Here is a 26,972-nt window from a genome sequence, read left to right as displayed (position 1 = left end):
AATTCCTACCACTGCTCCCGAAAAAGTTTATTGGATTGAATAGTACCTTTACGCAACATGTTTCTATTACCAATCTAGAAACCTGAGTCTCTAATTGCTTGTTGCTATTTTAATAGGGCTTGTCAATAATAAAATAAATTTCAGTAATTTTTTTATGTGCAGGTACTGGGACCTGAACACAGGGTCTTTACATTGTCACTTACCTTTCCACTCAAAGCTAGCACTCCTACCACTTTGCTGCGGCTTGAATTTGAGCTTTCTGGTGATTCAGCAGAAAGTAGGAAGTAAGATTGGAACACAGTGTCAGCACTTATATTTTATTCTACCTCATGAAGGATAAGTACATAAACTGGATATGAAAGAAACTTTAGGAAGTAGTGACCACTAGGGTTGAAAATGCAAAGTGGTAGTGAGATTATTTAGAGCTGTACTGCCCAATGTGATAGCCACTTGTCACATGTTGCTGAGTAGTCAGAATGTGACTAGTGTGATCAAAGAAATAAGCTGTACATTTGTTTAATTTTAAATGCACATGTGTGGCTGCTATAGAGATGTATAGACTAGCCAGTGTTTTTTTCCAGCAGAATGAGGAAATAAGATATGGAAATGGATAAAATGGCAAAAGTGAAATAATACCAAATATATTTCATGTCTTCTCCGGCCCTCACTCTTGTAAATAATTTATTTTAAAATGTCATTTTGTTGTTGGTGTAGAGATTCTTAATGTAATTTTAAGTTTTGTTATAGCAAAAATTTACTTATATCCTTCCATTTTTAAGAAAATCAGTGATCTGGGTATTGATGGCTCACATCTGTAATCCTAAACTGCTTAGGAGGCTTAGATCTGAGGATTGTGGTTAAAAGTTAGCCTGGGCACCAAAGTCTGTGAGACTTTTGTCTCCCATTAACCACCAGAAAACCAGAAGTGATGCTGTGGCTCAAAGTGGTAGGGTGCTAGCCTTGAGCTGAAGCGCTCAGAGACAATGCCTAGGCCCAGAGTTCAAGTCCCATACCATCTAAAGGGGAAAAAAAAATCAGTGTTCATTAAGAATTCTCATCCTTTATTGTTTCATTAGATACTAAAATTCTCCATGCATTCTACTAGCAAATATGTCAGTGATTTAGGTGAAATTGCCTCTGAGTAAATTGGTCTTCAATATTAATTCTTTTTTTTTTTTTTTGGCCAGTCCTGGGCTTGAACTCAGGGTCTGAGCTACCATTTATTATAATTTTTATAAGTCTTTTGTGATAGTAAGTTTTGTGTTTTATTGAGTTTGGCTTTTTTTTTTTAATATAGGTAAATCTGTATTAATTCTCCCTTAAAATAGAATTCTATTATACTGTTAACATCAGTAATATTTTGCTAGTCTTGAATAGTTATTACATATTTAAACAATTTCCTTGTTGGATAAAATTTTGACTGCTGTTAATAAGACAGAGGTAAATTATGTTATTTCTCAAATGATTACCTTAACCTTATTTTTGTTCCTTTTATTACTAATTGATTTCAACTTACTTGCTTAGTAAACTTGAAAATTTTAAATATTAAAAATAGTAAGTGTATAGCTATACACATATATATATGAAAATTTATCAGATGAGACCCTAATCATTAACTTTCATAAGTGAGAATTTAAATCTGAATAAGACACTCTGTAAACCAGTCAAAACTTAAAGAACAAATTTTTTTGGTATTTGACTTATATCCAATAGAGCTATTATTTAAAAAGCGTCCATCAAAAGAAAATAAAACTTGTTAAAACTAACATGAAAGTGAAGAAAAGTACTTCCTGGTATTTTTAGTGGAAACTCAATAAATTTGAAGAGCTGTCCCATGGTAGGGCAAGCACGAAGATTTCTTCATGGTCCTAACTTACGTGAGGTGGCAACTTTTCAAGTAGGAATAAATTAAAAGCCTGTCATCAAGTAGTATATGTTAACTGGAATCATTTTTCCCCTTTGATATCTGCTTTGTCTGAACTATTCTTTACTTGGAGTCTGAGCAGCTAACAATGAGGTTCTCAGCAGAAATAAGGCCTCATAACTCTCGTTTGCCCAACGTTCAAGCATCAGAATTTTAACTAGGTTTCTCTTTTGTTTGAAACAGTGATGACTCGTGGCACTGCCTCCAGCCCATCTTATAGATTCATATTGAATGATGGGACAATGCTTAGCGCCCACACCAAGTGTAAACTTTGCTATCCTCAAAGTCCAGACATGCAACCTTTCATCATGGGAATTCATATCATCGACAGGTACTACTTATTTGCAGAGCTTCCTACGAAATAAGTCAGTTCACATATCTCTTCTTAGAGAAAATTTTATGCTCTTGGTGGCTAGAAAACAGAAAATCTAAAGTAGGCATACCAGTAGTATGTAATGAATATATAATTAAGTTATCCATACTAGGTTTTGGAGTTTTGTCACCTACTAGCTATCTTGTTCATAAAGGAAGATAGGGGCTAAAATGTTTTAGGGAGTGAAAACAGAAAGATGCCTAAAAATTACAACTCTTTGTATAAGAACTTACTGAACTTTTTAGTATTGTTATTCCCCCACCTCTTCCTCCTTCCTCCCTCCCCCGTCTCTCTCTCTCTCTCTCTCTCTCTCTCTCTCTCTCTCTCTCTCTCTCTCTCTCTCTCTCTCTCTCTCTCTCTCTCTCTCTCTCTCCCCCCCGCCTCTCTCCCCCTCCATCCCTCCCTCTCCTTCCTTCCTTCCTTCCTTCCTTCCTTCCTTCCTTCCTTCCTTCCTTCCTTCCTTGCCAGTCCTGGGGCTTGAAATCAGACCCTGAGTGGTAGCTAGTATGCTACCGCTTGGGCCACAGGGCCACTGGCTTTTTCTGTGTATGCAGTACACAGAAATCAAACCCAGAGCTTTATGCATGCTAGGCGAACACTCTACCACTAGATCACGCTCCCAGCCTGTTATCTTTATTTTTTAAAGTGCTTTATTTTCTTTTGGTCAAGCTGTATGGCTCTTTAGTTTAAGTTGACAGTTTATAAAATAATCTAAAAATCATTAGGCTATCAACTTGAAAAAATTTTAATATTATTGCTTACAGTTTTTCCTCACTAAGAAAACTTTATGCTGATATATATACTAAATATATTAAACTATTCTTTTATCAAGTGACTTATTCAAAATCTTACATTTGTAACTTCAATTTTTAATCTTAAAAGCAAAGACATTTCTCCTCACTTCATCTTCTCCTCATCTAATGTTTTTGCTTATTGGAACATGATAATGCCAGTCACAGATCTGTTACCATAGTTACAAATTTGAGTTAAGAATGCAGTGAAAACCTGAATTCACTATTCTGTGTGTGTGTGTGTGTGTGTGTGTGTGTGTGTGTGTGTGTGTGTGTGTGGTTTTAGTTGAAATTGCTGTGAGCAGAATTAGCAGTGTTTTTTTTTTATATTGTGATCTATCTTTCAAAACATCTGCTATGTCTACATATCACCCTTTTTAATTTTCACATCAATGACACAGTATTTTCCTTACCCAGTCTTCCTCTTTGGAGTTTAAATACTTAAAAGCTGTAACAGAGTCACGAATAAGTGCTTTATCAACAGAGGTGTCAGAAGTTTTACTTTAATCAAAAGTATTATAATTGATACTACAAGCAAATTATTTGTAGTGAACTTAAAAAGTACATCTGTTGCATTTTTTTAAACACCAAGGATTTCTTTTTCATATTGCTGTTATGATTACCAAAATTTAAGAGTCTACAAGGCTTTTTTCCTGGAAGTGATTGACTTTTCCCATTAGTACTGACAGTCTCCTATTTTCTTAACTCCAGATGATATAGAAGTTCTTTACTTAATAGCTTACAATTTCGTGAATTTCGTCTTGCTTATAGTACTATTGTAAAATACTTTAAAAGAAATGTGAAAAAGATTAAATAACTATGTTTTCCCCCTCTAGGGAACACAGTGGGCTTTCTCCTCAAGATGACACTAATTCTGGAATATCAATTCCCCGGGTAAACCCCCCAGTCAATCCTAATATTTCTCCAGCTCATGGTGTGGCCCGTTCATCTACCTTGTCACCATCTAACAGCAACATGGTCTCCACCAGAGTCAACCGTCAACAGAGCTCAGACCTTCATAGCAACAACAGTCACAGTAATTCTAGCAACAGCCAAGGAAATTTCGGATGTTCCCCTGGAAATCAGATTGTAGCCAATGTTGCCTTAAACCAGGGACAAGCCAGTTCTCAAAGCAGTAATCCTTCTTTAAATCTCAACAATTCTCCTATGGAAAGTGCAGGGATTTCCCTAGCACAGTTCATGTCTCCAAGGAGGCAGGTTAATTCTGGCTTGGCAACAAGGGCCAGGATGCCAAACAATTCATTTCCTCCAAATATTCCAACCTTAAACTCCCCAGTTGGCATTACAAGTAGTGCCTGTAGTAATAACAACCGATCTTATTCAAACATCCCAGTAACATCTTTACAGGGTATGAGTGAAGGACCCAGTAATTCTGTTGGCTTTTCTGCCAGTTCTCCAGTCCTCAGGCAGATGAGCTCACAGAATTCACCTGGCAGATTAAATATACAACCATCAAAAGCCGAGTCCAAAGATAACAAAGAGATTGCATCCATTTTAAATGAAATGATTCAATCTGACAACAGCACTACTGATGGCAAACCTCTGGATTCTGGGCTGCTGCATAACAATGACAGACTGTCAGATGGAGACAGTAAATACTCTCAGACCAGCCACAAACTAGTACAGCTATTGACGACAACTGCAGAGCAGCAGTTACGGCATGCTGATATAGATACAAGCTGTAAGGATGTACTATCCTGCACAGGCACTTCCAACTCTGCTTCCGCTAACTCTTCAGGTGGTACTTGTCCCTCCTCTCACAGCTCACTGACAGAACGGCACAAAATTCTACACCGGCTTTTACAGGAAGGTAGCCCTTCAGATATCACCACTTTAACTGTGGAGCCTGATAAAAAAGACAGTTCATCTACTTCTGCGTCAGCAACTGGACAGGCCCAAGGGAACTCCAGCATAAAACTAGAACTGGATGCTTCAAAGAAAAAAGAATCAAAAGACCATCAGCTCCTGCGTTACCTTTTAGATAAAGATGAGAAAGATTTAAGATCAACTCCAAACCTGAGCCTGGATGATGTAAAGGTGAAAGTGGAGAAGAAAGAACAGATGGATCCTTGTAACACAAACCCTACCCCCTTGACCAAACCTGCTCCTGAGGAAATTAAACTGGAGTCTCAGAGCCAGGTGGGTAATTCTTGGCTTCACAAGAATCATTGTTTCTTGTTAAATATATTTTTTCTTTCTCAATTATTATACTTCATTCTGAGACCAGATTTTGATCATGCTTTTTTTCATATTTTTTTCAGCATCTTCTAAACTGCTATTACATACAAAATGTTAATGGTTATAGAATCATAGAGATGTCTCCTCTCCTTAGACCTTTACAGGATTGCAGTATTGATTAATGTGGATATTATAAACAAAAAAGTACACTTTTCTTTCTTTCTATAAAATCAGGATTTTTTTTTTTCAAAAATACTTTCCCTACTTCTTCCTCCCAATCCCACATATTAGATTTAACTCTGAATAAGAAGCTGGTATATTATTCCTGTAATCCTAGCTACTCAGGAGGATAAGGATCAAGATTTGAAGAGACTCTTAACCTCCAACTAACCAGTAAGAAGTCAAGTGGAGGTGTTGTTTGGGCAGAAAAACAAAATGAGAGCAGGAATACCTGAGTTCAAGCCTTAGAACTGATTAGAAAAGAAATAATCTGACTCCATAGAGTGAAACCAAGGAATCTGCATTTTAAAGAAACTTTCCAGAAAACTCTGATATGTATCCTAGTTTGAGAACCTCTGAGATAAACCAAATGAGAGAAATGTGAAGATTTAAACAGGGCTTCCTGGTTGCAGCGCTCTCTAAGACTGCTTTTGTTCTCATGTAATACTAACAACCAGTAAAGATTAGAGGGACCTGAATATTCTGGGTAGCAGAAAATTACTTTATATAACAAACCTTGAAGCAGAAGTAAATAAAAAGTAAATCTTTTCACAAAATTTTCTAGATTAGGAAAGTATATGTTTAGGATGAAATAGAGATGATATGAAAATTAACATGCAACTTCAATTATTAAATACCTGTTGTGAACTCAGAAAGAGTATAGGAAATGATCCCTCCCTTTTAGAAGGTTTCACACTATTTAGAGATAGATCAGAGATATTCTCAAATAGTTGACAATGTATTTACAATGCAATTTATCAACAAAACTCTCAGTTTGAAGCAAGATCACAGTAAGTGTGTGCCAGATCTTTTAGCTTCTTGAAAAAGCTTGATTTTTCTATCCTCGTCTCACAAAAGTCTCTTTTCCTTCTGGCATCTGTCTTCTAGGCATACAGAAATCCTTGCTCTCCTGAGCTAATCCATGTCCCTCTGAACATCTGCCTTGCTCTGCTCCCTTTGCCTACTGAAGCTTCCATCCTTTGCAAACCAACTCCTGTGGCATCTGTCTAAAGCCTTCTCCAAATAACCCTAATTAGGCAGTTCTTTCCCCTTTGTTCTCATAGTTTATTTTGTCTCAATTGACAATCTACTACAATACCATTTTGACTGTTTCTTTACTTGAATATTCTTTGGAGATAGGCCATCATGTTTCTTGACATAATGAAATTAATATTCTTACGTAGAAAAGCAACTTCAAATAATAAGTATATTAAGCTAGGCTCTAGTGGGTCACACTTGTAATTCCAGCTACTCAGGAGACAAGATCTGGGGATCTTAGGATCAAAGACAGTCCACACAGAAAAGTCCACTAGACTGCATCTCCAAAATAACCAGCAACAATCCAGGCTGCATGCTTTGCTCAACTGGTAGTGAGCCAAGTAAGCAAGCTGAGCAAGCAAGAAGCCCTGACTTCCAACTCCACTCTTTATAAAAAGAAACTTTAAAAGTATAGTGATCCGCCAGGTTCAGTGGCTCACACCTATAATCCTAGCTACTCAGGAGGCTGAGATCTGAGGATCTTATTTCAGAGCCAGCCCAGGCACTAAAGTCCATGAGAGTTTTATCTCCAGTTAACCACCAGGAAACTGGAAGTGGCACCATGGCTCAAAGGGTAGGATGGTAGCCTTGAGCTGAAGAGCTCAGGGATAGCACCCAGGCCAAGAGGTCGTCTCATGACAGTTAAAAGAGAATGAAGGAAGGAAGGAAACAAGGAAGGAAGGAGGGAGGGAGGGAGGAAAAAGTCCTCAAGAAACTATTTTTTGCTAAGCCAAATGACTTGATTTAAGTGCCAGATTACCTTGAACAAGTTTTTACATGGGCACAGACATACATACAGATAGATACACATGCATACACACTTGTGCATGCAAAATGAATATTCACTATAGACTTTTGGCTTTCCAGCAGCAAAAGGATATTATTTTTCCCAATATGAGATCAGTGCTAGAAAAAAAGAATACCAAACAAAAGATAAAACTCAATCCAAAAATTTTGACAACAAATATGTTTAGACATCTTTGCTGACAAAATACATTAGATGATTGAGTCTCGGTTTTCTATGAAGAAAGGCAGCAACTTTGTTAGCAAGGCACAGTAGAATATGAATGGATCATTGAATGCCTTTAAAGGGGTGGAGAAGTAAGTTTGGAAAGATGAGGGTCAGATGAGGCCATGAAGATGGCAGAAAATAAGTAGTAGCTAAGACATCTTTGAACACTTGACTTGGGTAGATGGGGCTAGCATGAAAACCTACCAGGTAGCCAAGATGGCAGAAAAAAATGAGGATGGTAAGACTTGGAATAAAGATTTGCTTACTTGCAAGTAAACAAGCAGATGAGAGAGAAAGAGAGAGATGGCTGGGAGGCCTTGAGCAGACATGAGTGGGTGGGGGTGGGCTGCCCACTTGCCAGGGGGGTAGGGAATTTATACAAGATTGGCAGGGGAAAAGATAAAGTGTGAGGCTAAGGAAAGTCTGGAGATTGAACTCCTACTAGAACTGGTAAAATTTCAAGAGATAGCTGACACAGAGACAAAAACAGGTCTGAAAGATATGGCTAGAAGGCTTAGAGGCAACAAGATTAAAAGTTCTAACTTGGGGCCATTGAGACTATCCAGTTCCCCTAAAGGAAAGTCTAGACAGGTAGGAAGCATCCCAAGGGAGTGTCCTGGCTTGGGTGTGACTGGTAGCACCCCATTAGAAGTGTGGGAGGGAGTTTGTTGAATGCTGAAGAGGTTACCTGGCTCTCTTCAGAGCAAAGGCCAGTCCTCTTAGTCGGGCATACCTGACCCAGAAGGTAACTGGGCTAGGCCCTAGTCTGGTGTGGCGCCACATTTGTGGAGAGATAGAGGATGTGTGTATGCAACAGAGAGATCATAGAGTAGTAGTGCATTCATCTTAAGTGGAAGTGACATGGCATGGCGTGATGTGGTGTGGTGTGATGTGATGTGGATGCAGGAACAAGCAATGGTAAAAGCTCAGAAGTGCAGCCTGGGGTTCTTACAACTGTATAGTCCATGAAAAATGGGTGGTCAGAAAGGGTATTAGCCCTCAGAAAAAGAAAAGTGGAGGGAATTCTGCCATTCCTAACTCAAAGTGTCTCCCGGGTTTTGGCACCATTATGTTAGGTTTTAATTAGGTAAAGGTGGGAAGCAGAGATTGGAAATACCACAGTTTGAGGACAGCCCAGAGAAAGAAGTTAGCTACACCTTCCCTCCTATTTCAACAAAATGAGTGTGGTGACACATGCCTGTCATTCCGAGGGAGTCTTAAGTAAGAGGGTTGCAGTCTATGGCAGAAGAAAAAGCACAAGACCCTAACAGAAAAATAGCAAAAGCTAAATGGACTCAAATGGTAACACTCAATTGACAAACATAGCCCCTAAATTCAAACCCCAATATTGCCAAAATAAATAAACGTGTTCATAGCAGTTTTACTTGTGTTAGCAAAAAACTAGAAACGATCTGAAACTGTATCACAGAAGAATGGATAATTATATTATGACCTATTCATACAATGGGATATTGTTCAGCAATGAAAATTAAGAACTACACCTATATGTGATAATATGTCTGAACTGTAGAAATGTAATTTTGAAAGAAGACATTTTTAAGAATGTGATTCTGCTAGGTGCTGGTGGCCTGAGCCTGCTATTCCAGCTACTCAAAAGGCTTATATCTGAGGATCATGGTTCAAAGCCAGCCAGGGCAGAAAAATCTGAGTCTCTTACCTCCAATAAACTACCCAGAAAAAAACTGTAAGTGCCACTATGGCTCAAGTGGTAGAGTACTGTCCTTGAGCACAAATTGGCTCAGGGACAGAGTTCAAGCCCTACGACCAGCAAGAAAAAAAAGTCTGGGACAGGAAAGCCCAGGAGAGTTTTATCTCCAATTAACTACCAAAGAATCTAGAAGTAGAACTTCAACTCAAGTGATAATAGTGCTAGCCTTGAGCACAATACTCTGGGGACAGCACCTAAGCCCTAAGTCCATACCCAGGACCAATAAATATGTGCATGTATAGACATGTATATATGTATATGCAGTTCTATTTATACTATCTGAAAAGAGAAATTTTAGTTTTATTAAAAGTGAAACCCAGATAAACATTTTAATAATAAATTGTCTCAAAGTAATATTGTAAAATGAAGGCCAGTTTTCTTTTGTATAACTTAAGGCATATATAGAGATTGCTATTTATTGTTGTTGTTGGTACTGGGATTTAACTCTGAGCCTTGAGTTTACTCTTCACTTTTTCACCTATATCTAGCACTCTGTCATTTAAGCCATGCCTTTACTTCAAGCTTTTTGTTGGTTGTTTGGAAATATGAGTCTCTTGGACTTTTCTGCCTGGGCTGGCTTCAAACCACCACAGTCCTCAGCTCTCAGCCTCCTAAGTAGTTAAGGGGATTTAGTTATCTTTCTAATAGGATCTCAACATTTATTCCAGAGCTGACCTCAACTACCTTTGTCCTTACTTAGGCTTCCCATTTAGTTGGGATGGCAGGTGCATCTACTGAGCCTAATTTTTATTGGTTGAGACCTGGGCTTTCTCAAATGTACCTTCCAGTTTATGCCTCTCCAGTAGCCAGAACTTTAGGCTTGAGCCACTGCATTTGACCTTTTTTTTTGTTTTGTTTTCTTTCAGTTATGGGACTTGAACTCGGGGTCTGGCCACTGCCCCTGAGCTCTTTTGTTCAAAGCTAGCTAGCACTCTGTCACTTGAGCCAAGGGCCACTTCCGTTTTTCTTGTTGTTAATTGGAGATAAGAGTCTCCTGAACTTTCCTGTCTGAGCTGGCTTTGAGTCCCAGTCCTCAGATCTCAGCCTCCTGAGTAGCTAGTATTACAGGAATGAGCCACCAGCACCTGGCTGCCTATTTTTAAACCGTTTCTTAACCTTTTTAAATTATAAAAATATATTAATGCAAAATCACTTTTCAGACTTTGAAAACAGGGAAAAATCACCAACAATGCCATCATAGCATAGTATTTTTAACATTTCTTTCCAATCCAGGTTTTTGCCTGTATGCAACTTTTGTCATGATATAATAAGTACTGTCTGTATAGTATAGCTTGTAGTATATTACTCTTAAAAACATCAGCTTATGATTTCTCAGTGGAATAATAATAGATCATGTAATTTCAGAGATATACCAGCCATTCTAATTATCTCTTCTTTCTTTATTCTCTTGGTTACATTTGGGTCATCAAGTTTAAAGGAATGTATTCTCTTTTTAAACTGCTTTCTGAAAAGTATGTGAAATATTTCCACTGTCTTTGGTTTCCTTTCTTAGTTTACGGCTGAACTAGACCAGTTTGATCAGTTGCTGCCCACGCTGGAGAAGGCAGCACAGTTGCCAGCCTTGTGTGAGACAGACAGAATGGATGGTGCGGCTTCCAGTGTCAGTATCAAGTCAGAGATCCTACCAACTTCACTTCAGTCCACCACTGCCAGACCCACATCCAGGCTAAACAGTATGTGCTGGGAACCATACTTTATCTTAAATGCTTAGTGATACCATGGCATAGCACTTGCTTGGTCTCTGACCATCATTGCTAGAATCTTCATTGAGAATAAAATAGCTGTTTATTTGGCACTGTAAAAATATAGTTCTATTCAGACTTGTGCATTTATGTATAATATTCACTTGAAATTGATGTGGAAAACAATTTAGTGTTCTTATACAAATTGTCACATAATAGAACATTTATAAATATATTTATAAATACAGTATTGGGAAAGATTATGTTTCCCAAATGTCCTTGAAAGTTAGTCTTTAGTCTTAGGAGTTGCAAGAAGATTCTGTACTAAAACAGCCTGGGCAAATGCTTCATATCCTATACATTCTGCTATTAAAGTTTTATGTGACTTTTAAAGGATTTGAAAGGTCCTGGATTAAAGAAATCAGTTTGTGGCAGGTTTCAGTGACTCACACCTATAATCCTAGCTACTTAGGAGGCTAAGATCTGAGGATCACAGTTTGAAGCCAGCCTTGGCAGGAAAGTCTGTGAAACTTTAAAACTCCAATAAATTCTTCAAAAAAAGCTGAAAGTGTCACTGTGGTTCAAATGGTAGAGCATTAGGCTTGATCAAAAGAAGCTCAGGGACAGCACCCAGACCCAGAATTTAAGTGCCAGGACAGGCAAAAAAATAAAAGAAATTAGTCTGTATTTCTGTAAGCTAGCATTTCCCCAACTTTTTGGTCATGGAGTTCCTTTTAAAGTATTTGGGGCCAGAAGTTTGGCCTAGTGGTAGAGTGTTTGCCTAGCATGCACGAAGATCTGGGTTTGATTCCTCCATACCACATATACATAGAAAAAGCCAGAAATGGTGCTGTGGCTCAAGTGGTAGAGCTCTAGCCTTGAGAAAGCCCAAGGACAGTGCTCAGGTCCTGAGTTCAAGGCCCAGGACTGGCCAAAAAAGAAAAATAGAGTAAGTTTTTTTCCTAATTTTTTTATTGTTAGTATATAGATAATATACAGAAGAATTACAGTTATGTAAGTCAGGTAAAGCGTGCATTTCTGTTTAGACAATGTCAACCCTTCCCTAGAATGAGTTTTCTATGGAATATTATTAAGGGGGCCATTTGTTAAAATATATCATTATTGTTCTTACCTAAATAACATCCATTCTTCTCTTTACGAGATAATAGAACACTGTAATAGAGTATTTCAAACTCATGAAGCGAGAGCTGTCATTTTTTTTTTGTATCCATCAATTTCCAAATTGAAAGAATTAGTGGTAATTATTACCCTATAATTTGGAAACTAATCAACTACCTTTCAGGTTTAGGTGTGTTTAGGTTCTTAGCCTTCATGCTGTGCTGATGGGATCAAATATGAATCTTCATTGATTTTGTTTTACTGGAGATTTTAGTTGTTATGGCCCAGCTCCTGAAAGTTTACCAAGATTTCCAGTCAGTTACAAAGAAGAGAGTTCAAATCTCAGTATCAGCCTAACAAAAAAAAAAAAACTTAAAAAAAAAAACCTATGGGTAAATTATCTGAACAAATACCTCTACAGAGAAGATAAATGTATAGAAAATATGCATGTGAGGGCTGGGAATGTGTCTTAGTGGTAGAGTGCTTCCCTGGCATGCATGAAGCCCTCGGTTCAGTTCCTTAGTACATAAATAGAAAGGGCTAGAGGTGGGCAAAGAAAGAAAGGGGACGGGGGGAGGGGGGAAGAAGGAAGGCCACCATTGTCACATGTGAATATTATTAATTCAGTAGCTTCTATTAGAATGGCTAAAATTCAGAATGTACCACCAGTGGTCAAGATATAGAACAACAGGATCTACCATTGGCTGTGAGAGAAGATGGTGATATTATCCCCACTTTGGAAGGCAGTTTGTCCATTCTTTGTATACTAAGCATACTCTTGCCACGTGGTCCAGCAGTTGTCCTCTTTGATATATACCCAAAAGGGTTGAAAATTTGTGTGCACACAAAAACCTGCATATAGTGTTTGTTGTGACAGCTTTATTCATAATTACTAAATCTTGAAAATCACTAAGACAGAAAAAGACATTGCTGACAAAAAGCCAATCTGAAAAGGCTATCCTATATGCCTTCAACTCTTTTCTGGAATTGCAAAACTGTCCAGATAGGAAAGAGACCACTGGTTGTCTACTGGTTGTCAAAGGGAAGGAAGAATAGTGGGAGGACAGGGAACTTGTGGGTGTTATATTGTTCTCCAGTATTAATCTGAATTGGGAATACCTGCCATTATACATTTGGAAAAACCCATGAAAACTGTATAACAAAAACAGTGAACTAATGCAATACATAATGGTAAGAGAAACAGACCAATGTAAACAGTAGGCAGTGGTTTTGTTTGGTTGATATTTTTTGGTCAGTCATGGGACTTGAACTCAGAGCTCTTTCACTTAAGGCTATCACTCTACCACGCTGAGCCACAGTTCCACTTCTGGTTTTTTGTTGGTTAATTGGAGATAAGAATCACAAAGGGGCTTTCTTGCCCTACTGGCTTTGAACCTCCCCTACTATGGCATTGAACCATGGTCCTCAGACCTCAGCCTCCTAATTAGCTAGGATTATAGGTATGAGCACCCAGCACCTGATGAACAAAGGATTTTAAAAGACAAGGCATGCCAGACAGGTGGCTCACACTTGTAATCCTTGCTACTCAGGAGGCTGAAATCTGAGGATTGCAGTTCTAAGCCAGCCTGGGCACTCAAGTCCGAGAGACTCTTATCTCCAATTAATCACTAGAAAATGGGTAGTGGGGCTGTGGCTCAGGGATAGAACGGGTAGCCTTGAGCTATAGAGCTCAGGGACAACACCCAGGCCCAGAGATAGGGAGGTAGCCTTGAGCTGAAAAGCTCTGTCTGGGACAGCGCCCAGGCCCAGAGTTCAAGCCCCATGATATTCTCCCCCTCCTCCCCCACAAACAAGTCATGAAAGAAGATTAAAAAGATAACCAGTCAACATCAACAAGGAAATACAAGCTAAACTCACTCCTGTAATCCTAGGATTAGGATGAGATGTGGAGAATCTCCATTAACAGCCAGCTAGAAGACAGCAAAGTTCTGTTTCTAATGAATGAGAATAAAGCCGGGCTGGAAGCTTGGCTAAAGTTGTGGAGTGCTAGCTGTAAACAAGCTGAGCAGGAACATGACACTGAGTTCAAGCCCTTGAACCATATTTAAAATAAGAAGAAGAGGCCGGGAGTTTGGCCTAGTGGTTAAAGTGCTTGCCTAGCATGCATGAAGACCCGGGTTCGATTCCTCGGTACCACGTACATAGAAAAAAGCCGGAAGTGGTGCTGAGGCTCAAGTGGTAGAGCTCTAGCCTTGAGAAAGTCCAAAGACAGTGCTCAGGCCCTGAGCCCAAGCCCAGGACTGGCAAAAAAGAAAAAAAGAAAAAAAAAATAAAATAAGAAGAAAAGAAAAGGGTCAAAACAGAAATGCAAATTAAAGTTACAGTGCAAGCCTACAATGTGTAATCCCAGCTACTCAGGAGTATGAGATTGGTAAGATATCAGTTTGAGGCCATTTGTACTTTGGAGAACTGTCCCATTCATTCACTCACTAATTGATTGGGTTGTTTGTTCTTTAATTGTGTAATTTTTTGAGTTCTTTATTCTGGACCTGAATCCCCTTCCAGATGAATAGCTGGCAAAGATTGTCTCCCATCTGTAGGCTGTCTCTTCACTCTGGTAATTGTTTTCTTTGCTGTGCAGCTTTTAATTTAATGCCATCCCATTTGTCAGTTTTTGCTATTATCTTCTGAGTTTCGGAAGTCCAATTCAGAAAGTATTGTTTGTGCCTGTTTCTTGGAAGTGTTTTCTAATGTTTTCTTCTAGCAGTTTCAAAAGTTCATGTCTTACCTTGCCTTTGTTTCAGCTGTAGATGTTTTCCTGTTTCTTTTCCTTTTGTTGTTTCACTGATACTCTTGGAAGGAGACAAAAATACAGGTTATAATTCCACCATAGTGAACCAGAATATTTCCTTAGGTCCACTTATATATGTAAAAATGAAAGTTCAGAGAATTAAAGGGGAAGTTCAGTCTCTCTTTGTCTAGTTCTATCTGTTCCTCTGTCTCTCTATCTCTGTCTCTCATTTTCTTTCTCTATCTCTGACTCTCTGTCCTTCTCTGCCAAAAACTACTCAAAGTATGTTACTATGTATAGACCCAGCATTTAAATCTTTATCTGCCTGATTTTAAAACATCCTGTTTATACAAAACACATCTGTGCAATTCAACCAAAATTAAGCAATTTTGTTAGAAAGTTTCATTAAGGACTGAGAGTTTGGCCTGATGGTAGTGTGCTTGCCTAGCATGCACGAAACCCTGGGTTCAATTCTCTAGGACCATATACACAGAAAAGCCAGAAGTGGCACTGTGGTTCAAGTGACAGAGTGCTAGCCTTGAGCCAAAAGTGTCCAAGGACAGTACCCACAGGCCCTGAGTTAAAGCCAGTTAACACAAAACAGCCCTTAAAGAGTGCTAAAACTGTTATTAAGTAAGACTAAAGCCTAATTAAGCTGTAAAAAGCATCAATTAAAGTGAAAAACCAGCAACAAAAGTAGTTTTATAACAATTGCAGCACTAAAGCTATAAAACAAACTGGCAAGAAAATGAAACAAATGTTTCATTAAAAACCAGAAAAGGAGGGCCAGGAGTTTGGCCTAGTGGTAAGAGTGCTTGCCTAGCATGCACAAAGACCCCGGTTCAATTCCTGAGCACCACCTGAGCCAGAAATGGTGTTGTGGCTCAAGTGACAGAGTGCTAGCCTTGAGGAAAAAACCCAAGGACAGTGCTCAGGCCCTGAGTTGAAGCCCCAGGACTGGCAAAAACAAAACAAAACAAAAAATAACGGAAAAGGAAAGGATCGTAAGAGTACATAATACATCCAGATAAATATTGCCTTTTCACATTGACACTGTATGAGGACTTTACTGATCAAGGTGTGTACAGTACACCTCTTTGGCAGAACCTGCAAAACCTCTGCAGTGTTGTTTTTTCTTTTCTTTTTCAACAGTCCTAGGAGTTTGAACTCAGGCCCTGGGAATGGTCCTTGAGCATTTGCTCAAGGCTACTGTTCTACCACTAGAGCCACAGCTCCACTTTTGCCCTTTTTGGTGGTTAACTGTAGATAAGAATAATCCTAGCTACTAGCCAAAAGTAAACCTGTAATCCTAGCTACTCAGGAAGCTCAGATCTCAGGATCATTATTAGAAGCCAGCTCAGGCAGAAAAGTCCATGACACTCCCATCTCCAATAAACTACTTAGAAAAAGCCAGAAGTGATGCTGCGGCTCAAGTGGTAGAGTGCTTGAGCACAAAGAACTGGCAAAAAGAAAAGAAAAGAAAAGAAAAAAAGAAGATTCACATTGACTTTCCTCAAGGTTGACTTTGAACTGTGATCCTCAGCTTCCTGAATAGCTAGAATTACAGGTGTGAGGCACCAATTCCTATTGCAGTATCCAGCTATCTCCAAATCCCTATTTCTGAGGGTGGATTTAACTTTAGAAAAGTATGCAGAACCAAATTTATTTCCTTAAAATAATGCTAGAGCCAGGTATGGTGGCTCACACCTGTAATCCTAGCTATTTAGGAGGCTGAGACCTGAGGATTGCTGATCGAAGCGAGCCCCAACAATAAAGAACATGAGACTCTTATCTCCAATTAATTACTAGAAAGCAGGAAGTAGGGCTGTGGCTCTGTGGTAGGGCAGTAGCCTTGAGTTAAGGAGCTCAGGGACAACACCTGAGGCCCAGGGATAGGGTGGTAGCCTTGAGCTGAAGAGCTCAGGGACAGCGCCCAGGCCTAGAGTTCAAGCCCCATGACTTCTCCTCTCCCCCCCCCCCCAAAAAAAGAAATGCTATTTTAAAAATCAGAATTGAAGTTAAATCTGTGTAGAGATTTAGTTTCTTGACCAATTTGTAGACTGAAGAATTAAAAACACATTTAAAGACTAGCCTCCTAAAACTATTTTTATTTTGTGACTATCTACATTCTTTGATTAAAATCTTGTTATTAATTGATTTATTTTTGCATAGAACTAAAGAATTTTATTGCTACAAATCCCAGAACAATGATGGGAAGCTGAGGGAAGGCCTCAAGGAGTTCAGCCAATGAGTAAGGAAAAGGGAAAGAGTCCCATTAATTGCAGTATATTAAAATGTTTTATTCCTGTGAAATTGAGTTTCAGCAAAGCATGGCCATTCATGCTTATAATCATAAGTATTCAGGGGGCTTTAACAGGAGGATCACTGTTGAGGGTAGCCTAGGCACAAAAGTTGGCAAGACCTAATCTCTACTAATAAAAAGCTGAACCTGGTAGTATACATCTGTCATCCCAGCTATGCATGAACTGTAAACAAAAGGACTATGATTCAAGCCAGACATTTTTTTTTAAGCTGAAAGAGCTGGGGTTGTGAAGTTTTGTATACAATATTTACAGTACTTAAGAAAATGCATTTGGCAGGCCTGGAAGTTTGGCCTAGTGGTTGAGTGCTTGTCTAGCATGACAAAGACCTAGGTTCTATTCCTCAGTACCACATAAACAGAAAAAGTCAGAAGTGGTGCTATGGCTCAAGTGGTAGGGCTCTAGCCTTAAAGCCCAAGGACAGTGCTCAGGCACTGAGTTCAAGTTCCAGGACTGGCAAAAAAAAAAGTCCATTTTGGGCTAGGATAGCAAAAAGCAGCTTAGGGACACTGTCCGGGCCCTGAGGTCAGGCCTCGGTACTGGAAAACAAACAAACAAAAAACCATTTAAGTCCCTTGTTTTGAAGGTTGTAGTTGGGGACTTTGTTTTAGTTGTTTTGGTAATTAAAATATCACATACTTAAGCATTTTGTATAACACCAAAAAAGATGGATAATGGAAAGTCTCTTCCTCCTAGAAGCAATGCTGTTATTTGTGTGTAACATAGGCTCCCCCTATAGATTGCATACTATATACACTTACTGTGTGTATCTTAATCCTTTTTCATTTGGATGCTATGTGAACACAGAGTTTTATTCTCTTTTTAACTTATTTTTTTAATATCTTTACCAGAATTTACTTAACCACATGAAGAATGATTAATATCTTTGTTAATAATTTACCAAAGAGTATGTAGAATATAAGTTCTGAGTACAAAGTCTGGTCAAAGGATGGACAGATGGATGGATAGATTGATATTATTGCTAAGTAGTCCTTCTTAGTAATTATATTACTTAATGTTCCTATTTCTTTATATCCTGCTTAGTTCTTGATTTATTCGCTTTCTCATCTTTGTCAGTCTGATGAGTTGTTTTTTTCTTTTTTTTTTAAGTTTCTTAAAATAGTTTTTTGTTTGTTTCTTTTGTGTGTATGTGCCAGTGGTAGGGCTTGAACTCTGGGCCTGGGCGCTGTCCCTGAGGTTTCACAGATCTCAGCCTACTGAGTAGCTAAGGATTACAGGCATGAGCTAGTCAGCCAAGAGACTCTTATCTCCAGTTAACCATCAGAAAACTGGAAGTGGAAGTGGCATTGTGGCTCAAGTAGTAGACTGTTACCCTTGAGCTGAAGAGTTCAGAGATAGCACCCAGGCGCAGAGTTCAAGTCCCATAACTGACCAAAAAAAGAAAGAAAGAAAAAGAAAAAAAGTTGCGCCTTTGTGTTCTTCCCCTGAGGATATAACTCCTTTAGTCTGACTGTGTGTGTGTGTGTGAATGCCAAAAGTCCTGTATAGATTACCATGTCCAGTTGTATTTTAGATCTAGCTCTCACATAGAGAAACCATATGCCTTTTGTCTCTCTGAACTTGGCTAATCTGACTTAACATGATTTGCTCCCTGCAAATGCCATAATCTTAACTCTTTCTGATGGATGAATAAAATTTCATTATGTATATGTACCATATTTTTTTGACCCATTGATCTATTTTAGTAGAGCAACTGGATGTTTCTATAATTTGGCTATTATGAATAGTGCAGCAGTGAATATGGATGTGTAGGTGTCTTTATCATATCCTAGCTTGTGATATTCTGGGTAGATGCTCAAGAATGGTATAGTAGGGTCTTAGGGAACTTCTATGTTTAGTTTTCTGAGGAGCCTCCAGACTGCTGTCCAGAGTGATTGTATTCTCCAACAATATAATACAGTTCCTTTTTCCCAAACATTCCCATCAGCATTTGTTGTTGTTTGGATTCTTGATGTTAGCCAATCTAATGGGGTGAGATGGAATCTCAAAGTTGTTTTGATTTGCATTTCCTTTATGGCCAGGGATATTGAGCATTTACTCATGTGTCTATTTGCCTTTCTTTGTTCTTCTAATAAGTCTCTTTTTTGCTCCTTTGTCCATTCATTGAGTTATTAGTTTATTCGTTTATTAGTGTTAATTTTGTGAGCACCTTGTACATTTAGGCTATTTTTCATTTGTTAGATATTTTGTTGATGTTATATTTCTTTTATTCTGAATCAGGTCAATCATTTGTGACCTCTTCCAAGTCTCTGTTTATCTTTTGATAAATCTTATGGCAGTTTTTTTTAACTTACAGAGTAATTGTCATTTCTCTACATCATTTTTAAAAAATAGAACATTGAAATTGTTGTGCAGTTACTGCCAAATGTAACCAAAAACTGAGCCAAAAGTTTCCATTTCAACAGCTGAAGAAAATTAAGTGTGAACATGAAAATCTGTAGATACTAAATTCACTGTTGGAGAAGTGGAATGGGTAAAAGCTACTCTCCTGATGAAGATATTGGTCCTTCCTTGGTGTGCAGAAATTATGTGATTACTTAATAACCATATCAGTTATAAGCCAGCCTGGACACACACATTTAAAAAAAGTAAAGTTATTGAACTCTTATATTTCAAAAAAGCAAGCCAGGTACGATGGTGCAGTTTGATAATCTCAGCTACTTAGAGAGGTGTAAGAAAAGCATCATAATGTGATGCTGGTCCAGCAACCACTGGCAAGACTGAGAAACAAATTAAAAAGGACTGAAGGACTTAATAACATAGCAGTTATAAGCCAGCCTGGACACACACATTAAAAAAAAGTAAAGTTATTGAGCTCTTAGATTTCATAAAAGCAAGCCAGGTATGATGGTGCAGTTTGATAATCTCAGCTACTTAGGGAGGTGTAAGAAAAGCATCATAATGTGATGCTGGTCCAGCAACCACTATCAAAACTGAGAAACAAATTAAAAAGGACTGAAGGCATGATTCCGTGGCAGAGTGGTTGGCTAACAAAATACCAGGCTTCAAAACACAATACCATCAAAAAGAAAAGAAAGCTAGGCTCTGGTAGCTCTTACCTGTAATCCTAGCTAATCACAATGCTGAGATCTGAGGATTGAAGTTCAAAGCCACCCTGGGGGGAAAACTCACAAAACTTTTATCTACTAAAAAATAAAAGCTGGAAATGGAGCAATAGCTGAAACACAAATGGAGCACTAACATTGAGCACAAAAGCTCAGGGACAGTGTAATAACTTTTTGTTGGCTTCATTATGGTGAATGGATATATTAAGGTTCCCTATAACCAAGAGTTTAGGCTTATACAGTATAACGTTGAGTCTTTTGCACAGCTGGTAACAGATAGCCAGCTGTGTTAGTATGTGCCTATAGTATAGCTACTGGAGAGACGAGGCCGGATGATCTAGGTCTGTCTGGACTGTGTAGGGAGATCTTTATTTCTTAAGTGATTCTAACAATTCCTTACATTTTCTATAGAAGGTAGTTTCTAAAAGAAGTCCAAAAAGCTTGAAGTAGCTTTTAGGATAAAACCTTTTTTAGCTGGGTGCTGGTGGCTCACACCTGTAATCCTACCTACTCAGGAGGCTAAGATCTGAGGATCATGGTTCAAGATCAGCCTGGGCAGAAAAATCCTCAAGACTCTCAGCTCCAATAAACTACTCAGAAAAGGCCAGAAGTGGCACTGTGGCTCAAGTGGTATAGAGGCACTAGCCTTGAGCGCAGAGAAGCTGTGGGTCTTGCCCAGGGGCCTTGGGGGACAAGAGGGAGAGAGGGTATATATATATATATATTTTTAACCATATAACCTATGCAAATACATGTTTAATTGAATCAAAGTTCAGTTTATTTCAGCACCTTTGTTTATGTTTGCTTATAAATCAAAATCAGAATGTGAATCTTGTTTCATTTTGGAAAAAAGATTTTTCGTTTTTGAGACAGGTTTTTGCTGTAGCCCAAACTGGCCTCTAACTCTAACTCTGCGTCATTCTGCTTCAGCTGGGACTATAGCATTGCACTTCCATGACTGTTTCATGCTGTTTACCCACTTAATGTTTTTCTATCAAGACTACTACTATGGAATACTATCACTATTATTTGTAATACTAGTAATTGATTGTAGACAAACATATAAATGATCTTAGACTCTAGAATAACGTTTTTTTAGATTGGTTTTTCTTACGAGATTGGGATGAGGAATTAATATGTGGAGCAGAGCAGTGAGACAGCTTTAGATATACTTTTTTTTTTTTGGTCAGTCTGGGGCTTGTAGTCTGGGCCTGGGCGTTGTCCCTGAGCTCTTTAGCTCAAGTCTACTGCCCTGTCCCTTGAGCCATAGCGCCACTTCCAGTTTTCTAGTGGTTAATTGGAGAAAAGAGCCTCATGGTCTTTAGTGTCTTTAGTGCCCGGGATGGCTTTGAACCTCGATCCTCAGATCTTATCCTCCTGAGTAGCTAGGATCTTTAGATAACCTTTAACCATCTTCCTGATTTAAATAATGACTAAAATTATGCCAACTGCTGCTGGCTCTCACTTGTAATCCTAGCTACTCTGGGGGCTGAGATCTGAGGATCAAGGTTCAAAGCAAGCCCGGGCACAAAAGAACCTAACCTCTAGAGAAATGGGAAGTGGGGCTGAAGCTGAAGGGATAGGATGGTAGCCTTCAGCTGAAGAGCTCAGAGACAAGTGCCCAGGCCAAGTGCCCTAAAACAAAACAAAACAAAACTCCAAGGCCTGAATGTAGCTCAATGATTAGATTGCTTGACTTTTAACCAAAAAAAAAAAGTTATTAGTTAAGTTTGCTGTAAGAAAACACCACAGATTAGGAGGCTTGGGCAACAGAAGTTTATCTTATCACCATTATAGAGGCACAGAGTCCCAAGATCTAAGTGTCAGCCAGGGTGATTTCCTCTGGAGCATCTGCTTGTCTTGTAGATGGCCACTTTCTCTTGGCATTGTATCCTAATATTTTCTTCCTATAAAGACACTAATTACACTGGATTAGAGCTTACAGTAATGACCTATTCTAAATTCATTACATCTTTAAATTAGTATTGGGAGTTCGGGCATCCATATAACTTGGGAAAGGGACAACTTAGCCTCTAACAATGGTCAGTTAATGCATATTCATTCTAGAAATTGTAAATAACCATTTTAATACTAGAAATAAACTAAGAGATACATGGGCTTCCCAGAACTTTTTCTAGTGATACATATGAAATTGTATCAGTAATGGCATATTATCAGTAGCTTATATCTTAATTCATTGATCGGTTCCTAAATTTCTAAAATTTGTTATCTACAATTTGCTTAGTATAAATAGCTTAGAGATCATTATAAAGTTTTCAGAAACATCCTAAAGAAAATCTTTCTAAAGTGTACTTTACAAACAATATAAACTTCTTTTTTTCATTTGAATATCATAAGCAGGAGTGATTATACTGTAATTATACAGCTTTCTTCTCCAGTTAGCTACTAGAGACTTGTCCATTTGCTGATTGCCTCAGACTGCCATGCCCATTTGTTTCTCTTCCTGCTTTTTATGCAATGTATTTTATGTTTTGCTTGCAGCTGTTGCTTTGCAGTGATGACACGATCCCTACTGCCACATAGTCACATTCATGTACTATATCCTGAAAAAGCAGTTCATAAAAATTATTACACTAGGGCCGGGAGTTTTGCCTAGTGGTTAAAGTGCTTGCCTAGCATGCACGAAGACCCGGGTTTGATTCCTTGTTACCACATACATAGAAAAAAGCCGGAAGTGGTGCTGAGGCTCAAGTGGTAGAGCTCTAGCCTTGAGAAAGTCCAAGGACAGTGCTCAGGCCCTGAGCTCAAGCCCAGGACTGACAAAAAGAAAAAGAAAAAAAAATTATTACACTAATCTTTTAATAATTTATAACCAATTCCTTGACTTTTCAAGGGTTGGGGACCTGGCCCAAGAATCATGTGATATCTTAAGAGACAGATACATAATACTTCTTATTTCTGTCTAAGGCTTGTCTGGCTATATTCATCGTTTTGTTTGGCTTGTCATAATATTACCATGTCCAAATGGCTCTTGGCAGAGAAAAAGATTCTTCATTCGTATAACATCAACCTATGCACAAACTCAACAGTAGATTTCTTTTTGATCCAGTAATCATTTCTCACATTCATTTTTACTTTTCTTCTTTTTTTTTTTTGCCTGGTGCTTGAACTCAGGGCCTGAGCACTGTCCTTGGGCTTTCCTCAAGGCTAGCATTCTACCACTTGAACCACAGCACCACTTCCAACTTTATCTGTGTATGTGATACCGAGGAATCAAATGCACGGCTTCCTGTATGCTAGGCAAGCACTCTACCACTAAGCCATGCTCCCAGCCCCTCATTTTCACTCTGTTATATATGTCTGCATTCTAAGTGACTTTTGCACCACTGAAGTCATATTTGAGAGAGAATTTTATTGTACTATACAATAAAATACTTCTGGAAATATTGTCATTTTTCCTCCATTGTGATGTGACCTTTCCTTTTCCAATCAGGATTGCCTGAGCTGGAATTAGAAGCAATTGATAACCAGTTTGGACAACCAGGAACAGGAGGTCAGATTCCATGGGCAAATAATGCTGTGACACCTGTAAACCAGAGTAAACCAGAAGAGTAAGTGATATACTTTATATTTTATAAAATACCAGATACAGCTTCTGAGTAAAAACCTGTTCTTCCAAGTTGGATTGCAGTCTATAGTAGCATTTTTTTGAGATATAAATTGATATAGATGCTGGGTGTAGTATCTCACACCTATAATCCTAGCTACTCAGGAGGCAGAGATCTGAGAATTGCAGTTCAAAGCCAGCCCAGGCACTAAAAAACGTGAGACTCTGATCTCCAATTCATCACTAAAAAAATGGGAAGTAGGGCTATGGCTCAAGAGGTAAGGTGGTAGCCTTGAGCTGAAGAGCTCAGAGACAGTGCCCAGGCCCAGAGTTCAAGCCCCATGACCCCCCAAAATAAAATAAATAATAATAATAATTAAATAACTAAATTGATATAGATGTTTAATAAGGAAAAGGGAGATGAGGAGGAATACTGAATCAAGCTGATTCATTACTACATAACCACAAGGAAAGTATGCGTTGTAATCATGAAGAGATGGATATGGTATGCATTGATGGTTTTATATTTCATCTATTACTTTGCTTTAGTTATCATAATGTTTCCTGAGACCTGTGAATGAATTGGCCCCATGACTATATATTCCGCTTTTAATTATGTAATTATTTTGTCTAGCATTTCCCCTTACTTGGAGTAAGAAAATATTAGGAAGAAAATATTTTTTACATATACTTTATGTTCCATTCTGATTAGCATTTAACTTTTAAGGGACGAGAGATTGGCCTAGTAGTAGAGTGCTTGCCTAGCATGCACGAAGACCTCCTCGGTACCACATACATAGTAAAAAGCTGGAAGTAGTGCTGTGGCTCTAGTGGTAGAGCTCTAGCCTTGAGAAGGCCCAAGGACAGTGTTCAAGCCCTGAGATCAAGCCCTTGGACTTGACAAAAAAAAAAGAGAGAGAGAGAGAATTTAACTTTTAATTCACATAGGCAGCAGTATTCCCTAGCACAGAATGTATCTCATACATGGCAAGCAGAGGAAGACCAGTTGTATTGGGTATGGTTGACAGCCTTAACTAAGAACTAAGTTTCTATCTGCCCCTCCTAGGGAAGCAATCTTTATAATTTGTATCTTCTGTTTATCTCAAGTTTTATGTACAAGTTAATATCACTTGGGATTGAGCTACATATTTCCTACATGAATCAATGAATAAGTTTTCTGCTTAACTGCTAGCATGTGTTACTTTTCCAGATTGACTTTGCATTTGACAAGCACATCATTTTAATATGATTTGGTTATTTTTGAAAGTAAAATAATATGTAGTGCTTTTATTCAATTTTCAAAGTGATATCTGTACAATAAACATATGTGGAATAAATATAAATGTATACAAAATTATTTTTCTGAGTTTTTTTTTTTTTTTTGCCAGTCCTGGGGCTTGAACTCAGAGCCTGTGCACTGTCCTTAGATTTTCTCAAGGCTAGAGCTCTACCACTTGAGCCACAGCATCATTTCTGGGGGTTTTTCTATGTATGTGGTACTGAGGAATCAAACTCGGGTCCTTGTGCATGCACCCTACCACTAGGCCAAGCTCCCAGCCCTTTTCTGAGTTTTTTTTTTATTTTTTTGCTTTTATTAAAATATTTTCTTAAATATATTTGATTAATTTTTCAGATTCTGTTTATAACAGCATGAAGAATAGATTTGTACATATGTGTCTGTATGTGTTTACGGTCTTAAGCCAATCATTCTTTGCTATGTGAGTCTGAAACATTCTTATCTTTTGGTTCTGTAGCCAGTGTATTAGTTCACAGTTAGATGAGCTTCTCTGTCCACCAACAACAGTGGAAGGAAGAAATGATGAGAAAGCTCTTCTGGAACAGCTGGTGTCCTTCCTCAGTGGCAAAGATGAAACTGAGCTCGCTGAACTAGACAGAGCACTGGGAATTGACAAACTTGTTCAGGTATTCCTTATGTTTGGTATTATCTAAACAAAGCCACTTTGGGAACCCAAAGCTTTCAAGCAAGCTTTTTCTATATTGTTTCATATTTTAGCTCTTTTACCCTTTATACAAATTATCAAAATATATAACAAATAATGGCCTTTTAAATAAGAATATCATGATAATTAGAAGTAAAAACAGTTAAAATTAGAAAAGATTCAGCTTGGCCGGGAGTTTGGCCTAGTGGTAGAATGCTTGCCTAGCATGCACGAAGACCTGTTCGATTCCTTGGTACCACATACTTAGAAAAAGCCAGAAGTGGTGCTGAGGCTCAAGTGCTAGAGTTCTAGCCTTGAGAAAAATCCAAGGACAGTGCTCAGGCCCTGAGCTTAAGCCCAGGACTGGCAAAAAAAAAAGATTCAGCTTTTCACTAAGAAGCAGAATTTTAACAGTCTTTTGCTAGAATAGAACCCAGATTTGTATTATTGCTAGTTATTTTAGGACTTAATTTATCTAAACTTCACTCGTATTTGTCTTTAATCTACATTCCATGTATTCCAACTTCCTCATTAGCATTTTCTCAGACTGTCAGATACTAAAATAATTTTAATGCATCATGACCACCATTTTTTAAGTGGAGAAGAGTATAGAATTCAAATCATCTGGGTAAATTATTCTTCAGAAAAACAACAGGAGTCCTTTGTTAAGACTCTATTTCGTATCGTAAAGTTTTAATTTATTGGTTCCTAAGTTTTACAGTAAAAACACCCTGATTGGTCCTGGTGCTTGAACTCAGGGCCTGGGCACTGTTCCTGAGCTTGTTTTTGTTTGTTTGTTTGTTTGTTTGTTTGTTTGTTTTGTTCAAGTCTAGCACTCTACCACTTGAGTCACAGACTCAAGACACATTTCCTCAGATCTCTGTCTCCTTAGTAGTTAGATTTATAGGTGTGAACCACTAGTGCCCTGCTTTACAGTGAAATTCTTTTTAAACTTGTAGATTAAATTAGTTGATTTAGGACCTTTATTTTGATACTTTTTTGTCTCTATTGGTATTTAAATATCCCAGTTAATTTGATTTTTTGGTTTTCTTTTTTGATGCTTTTTTGTTACCTTTTTAAGTAGTTATACAAAGGAGTTTCAATTCACAATGTAATTTATGAGCATAAATTGCATTTTATTTTCTGACCTTCAAAAGATTCTCAATGGGGTCAAAATTGAATATGTCCATCTAAATAT

General features: G+C 38.2%; 1 protein-coding gene across 1 annotated transcript in view; it reads left to right on the top strand.

The window, feature by feature from the left end:
• Ncoa1 (nuclear receptor coactivator 1) overlaps positions 1-26,972 on the top strand; it is a 137,892-nt gene that overhangs the window by 82,698 nt on the left and 28,222 nt on the right. Inside the window, exons 12-16 of the mRNA XM_090337358.1 lie at positions 2,108-2,255; positions 3,925-5,248; positions 10,799-10,979; positions 23,721-23,838; positions 25,589-25,757. Of these exons, the coding sequence (XP_090193484.1) occupies positions 2,108-2,255; positions 3,925-5,248; positions 10,799-10,979; positions 23,721-23,838; positions 25,589-25,757 (1,940 nt within the window). The remainder of the gene's footprint in view (positions 1-2,107; positions 2,256-3,924; positions 5,249-10,798; positions 10,980-23,720; positions 23,839-25,588; positions 25,758-26,972) is intronic.

This window comes from Megascapheus bottae, chromosome 7, assembly GCF_031878675.1.
Source record: "Megascapheus bottae isolate mThoBot1 chromosome 7, mThoBot2.hap1, whole genome shotgun sequence".
NCBI classification, from domain to species: domain Eukaryota; kingdom Metazoa; phylum Chordata; class Mammalia; order Rodentia; family Geomyidae; genus Megascapheus; species Megascapheus bottae.
This window is presented reverse-complemented; position numbering and strand designations above follow the sequence as displayed.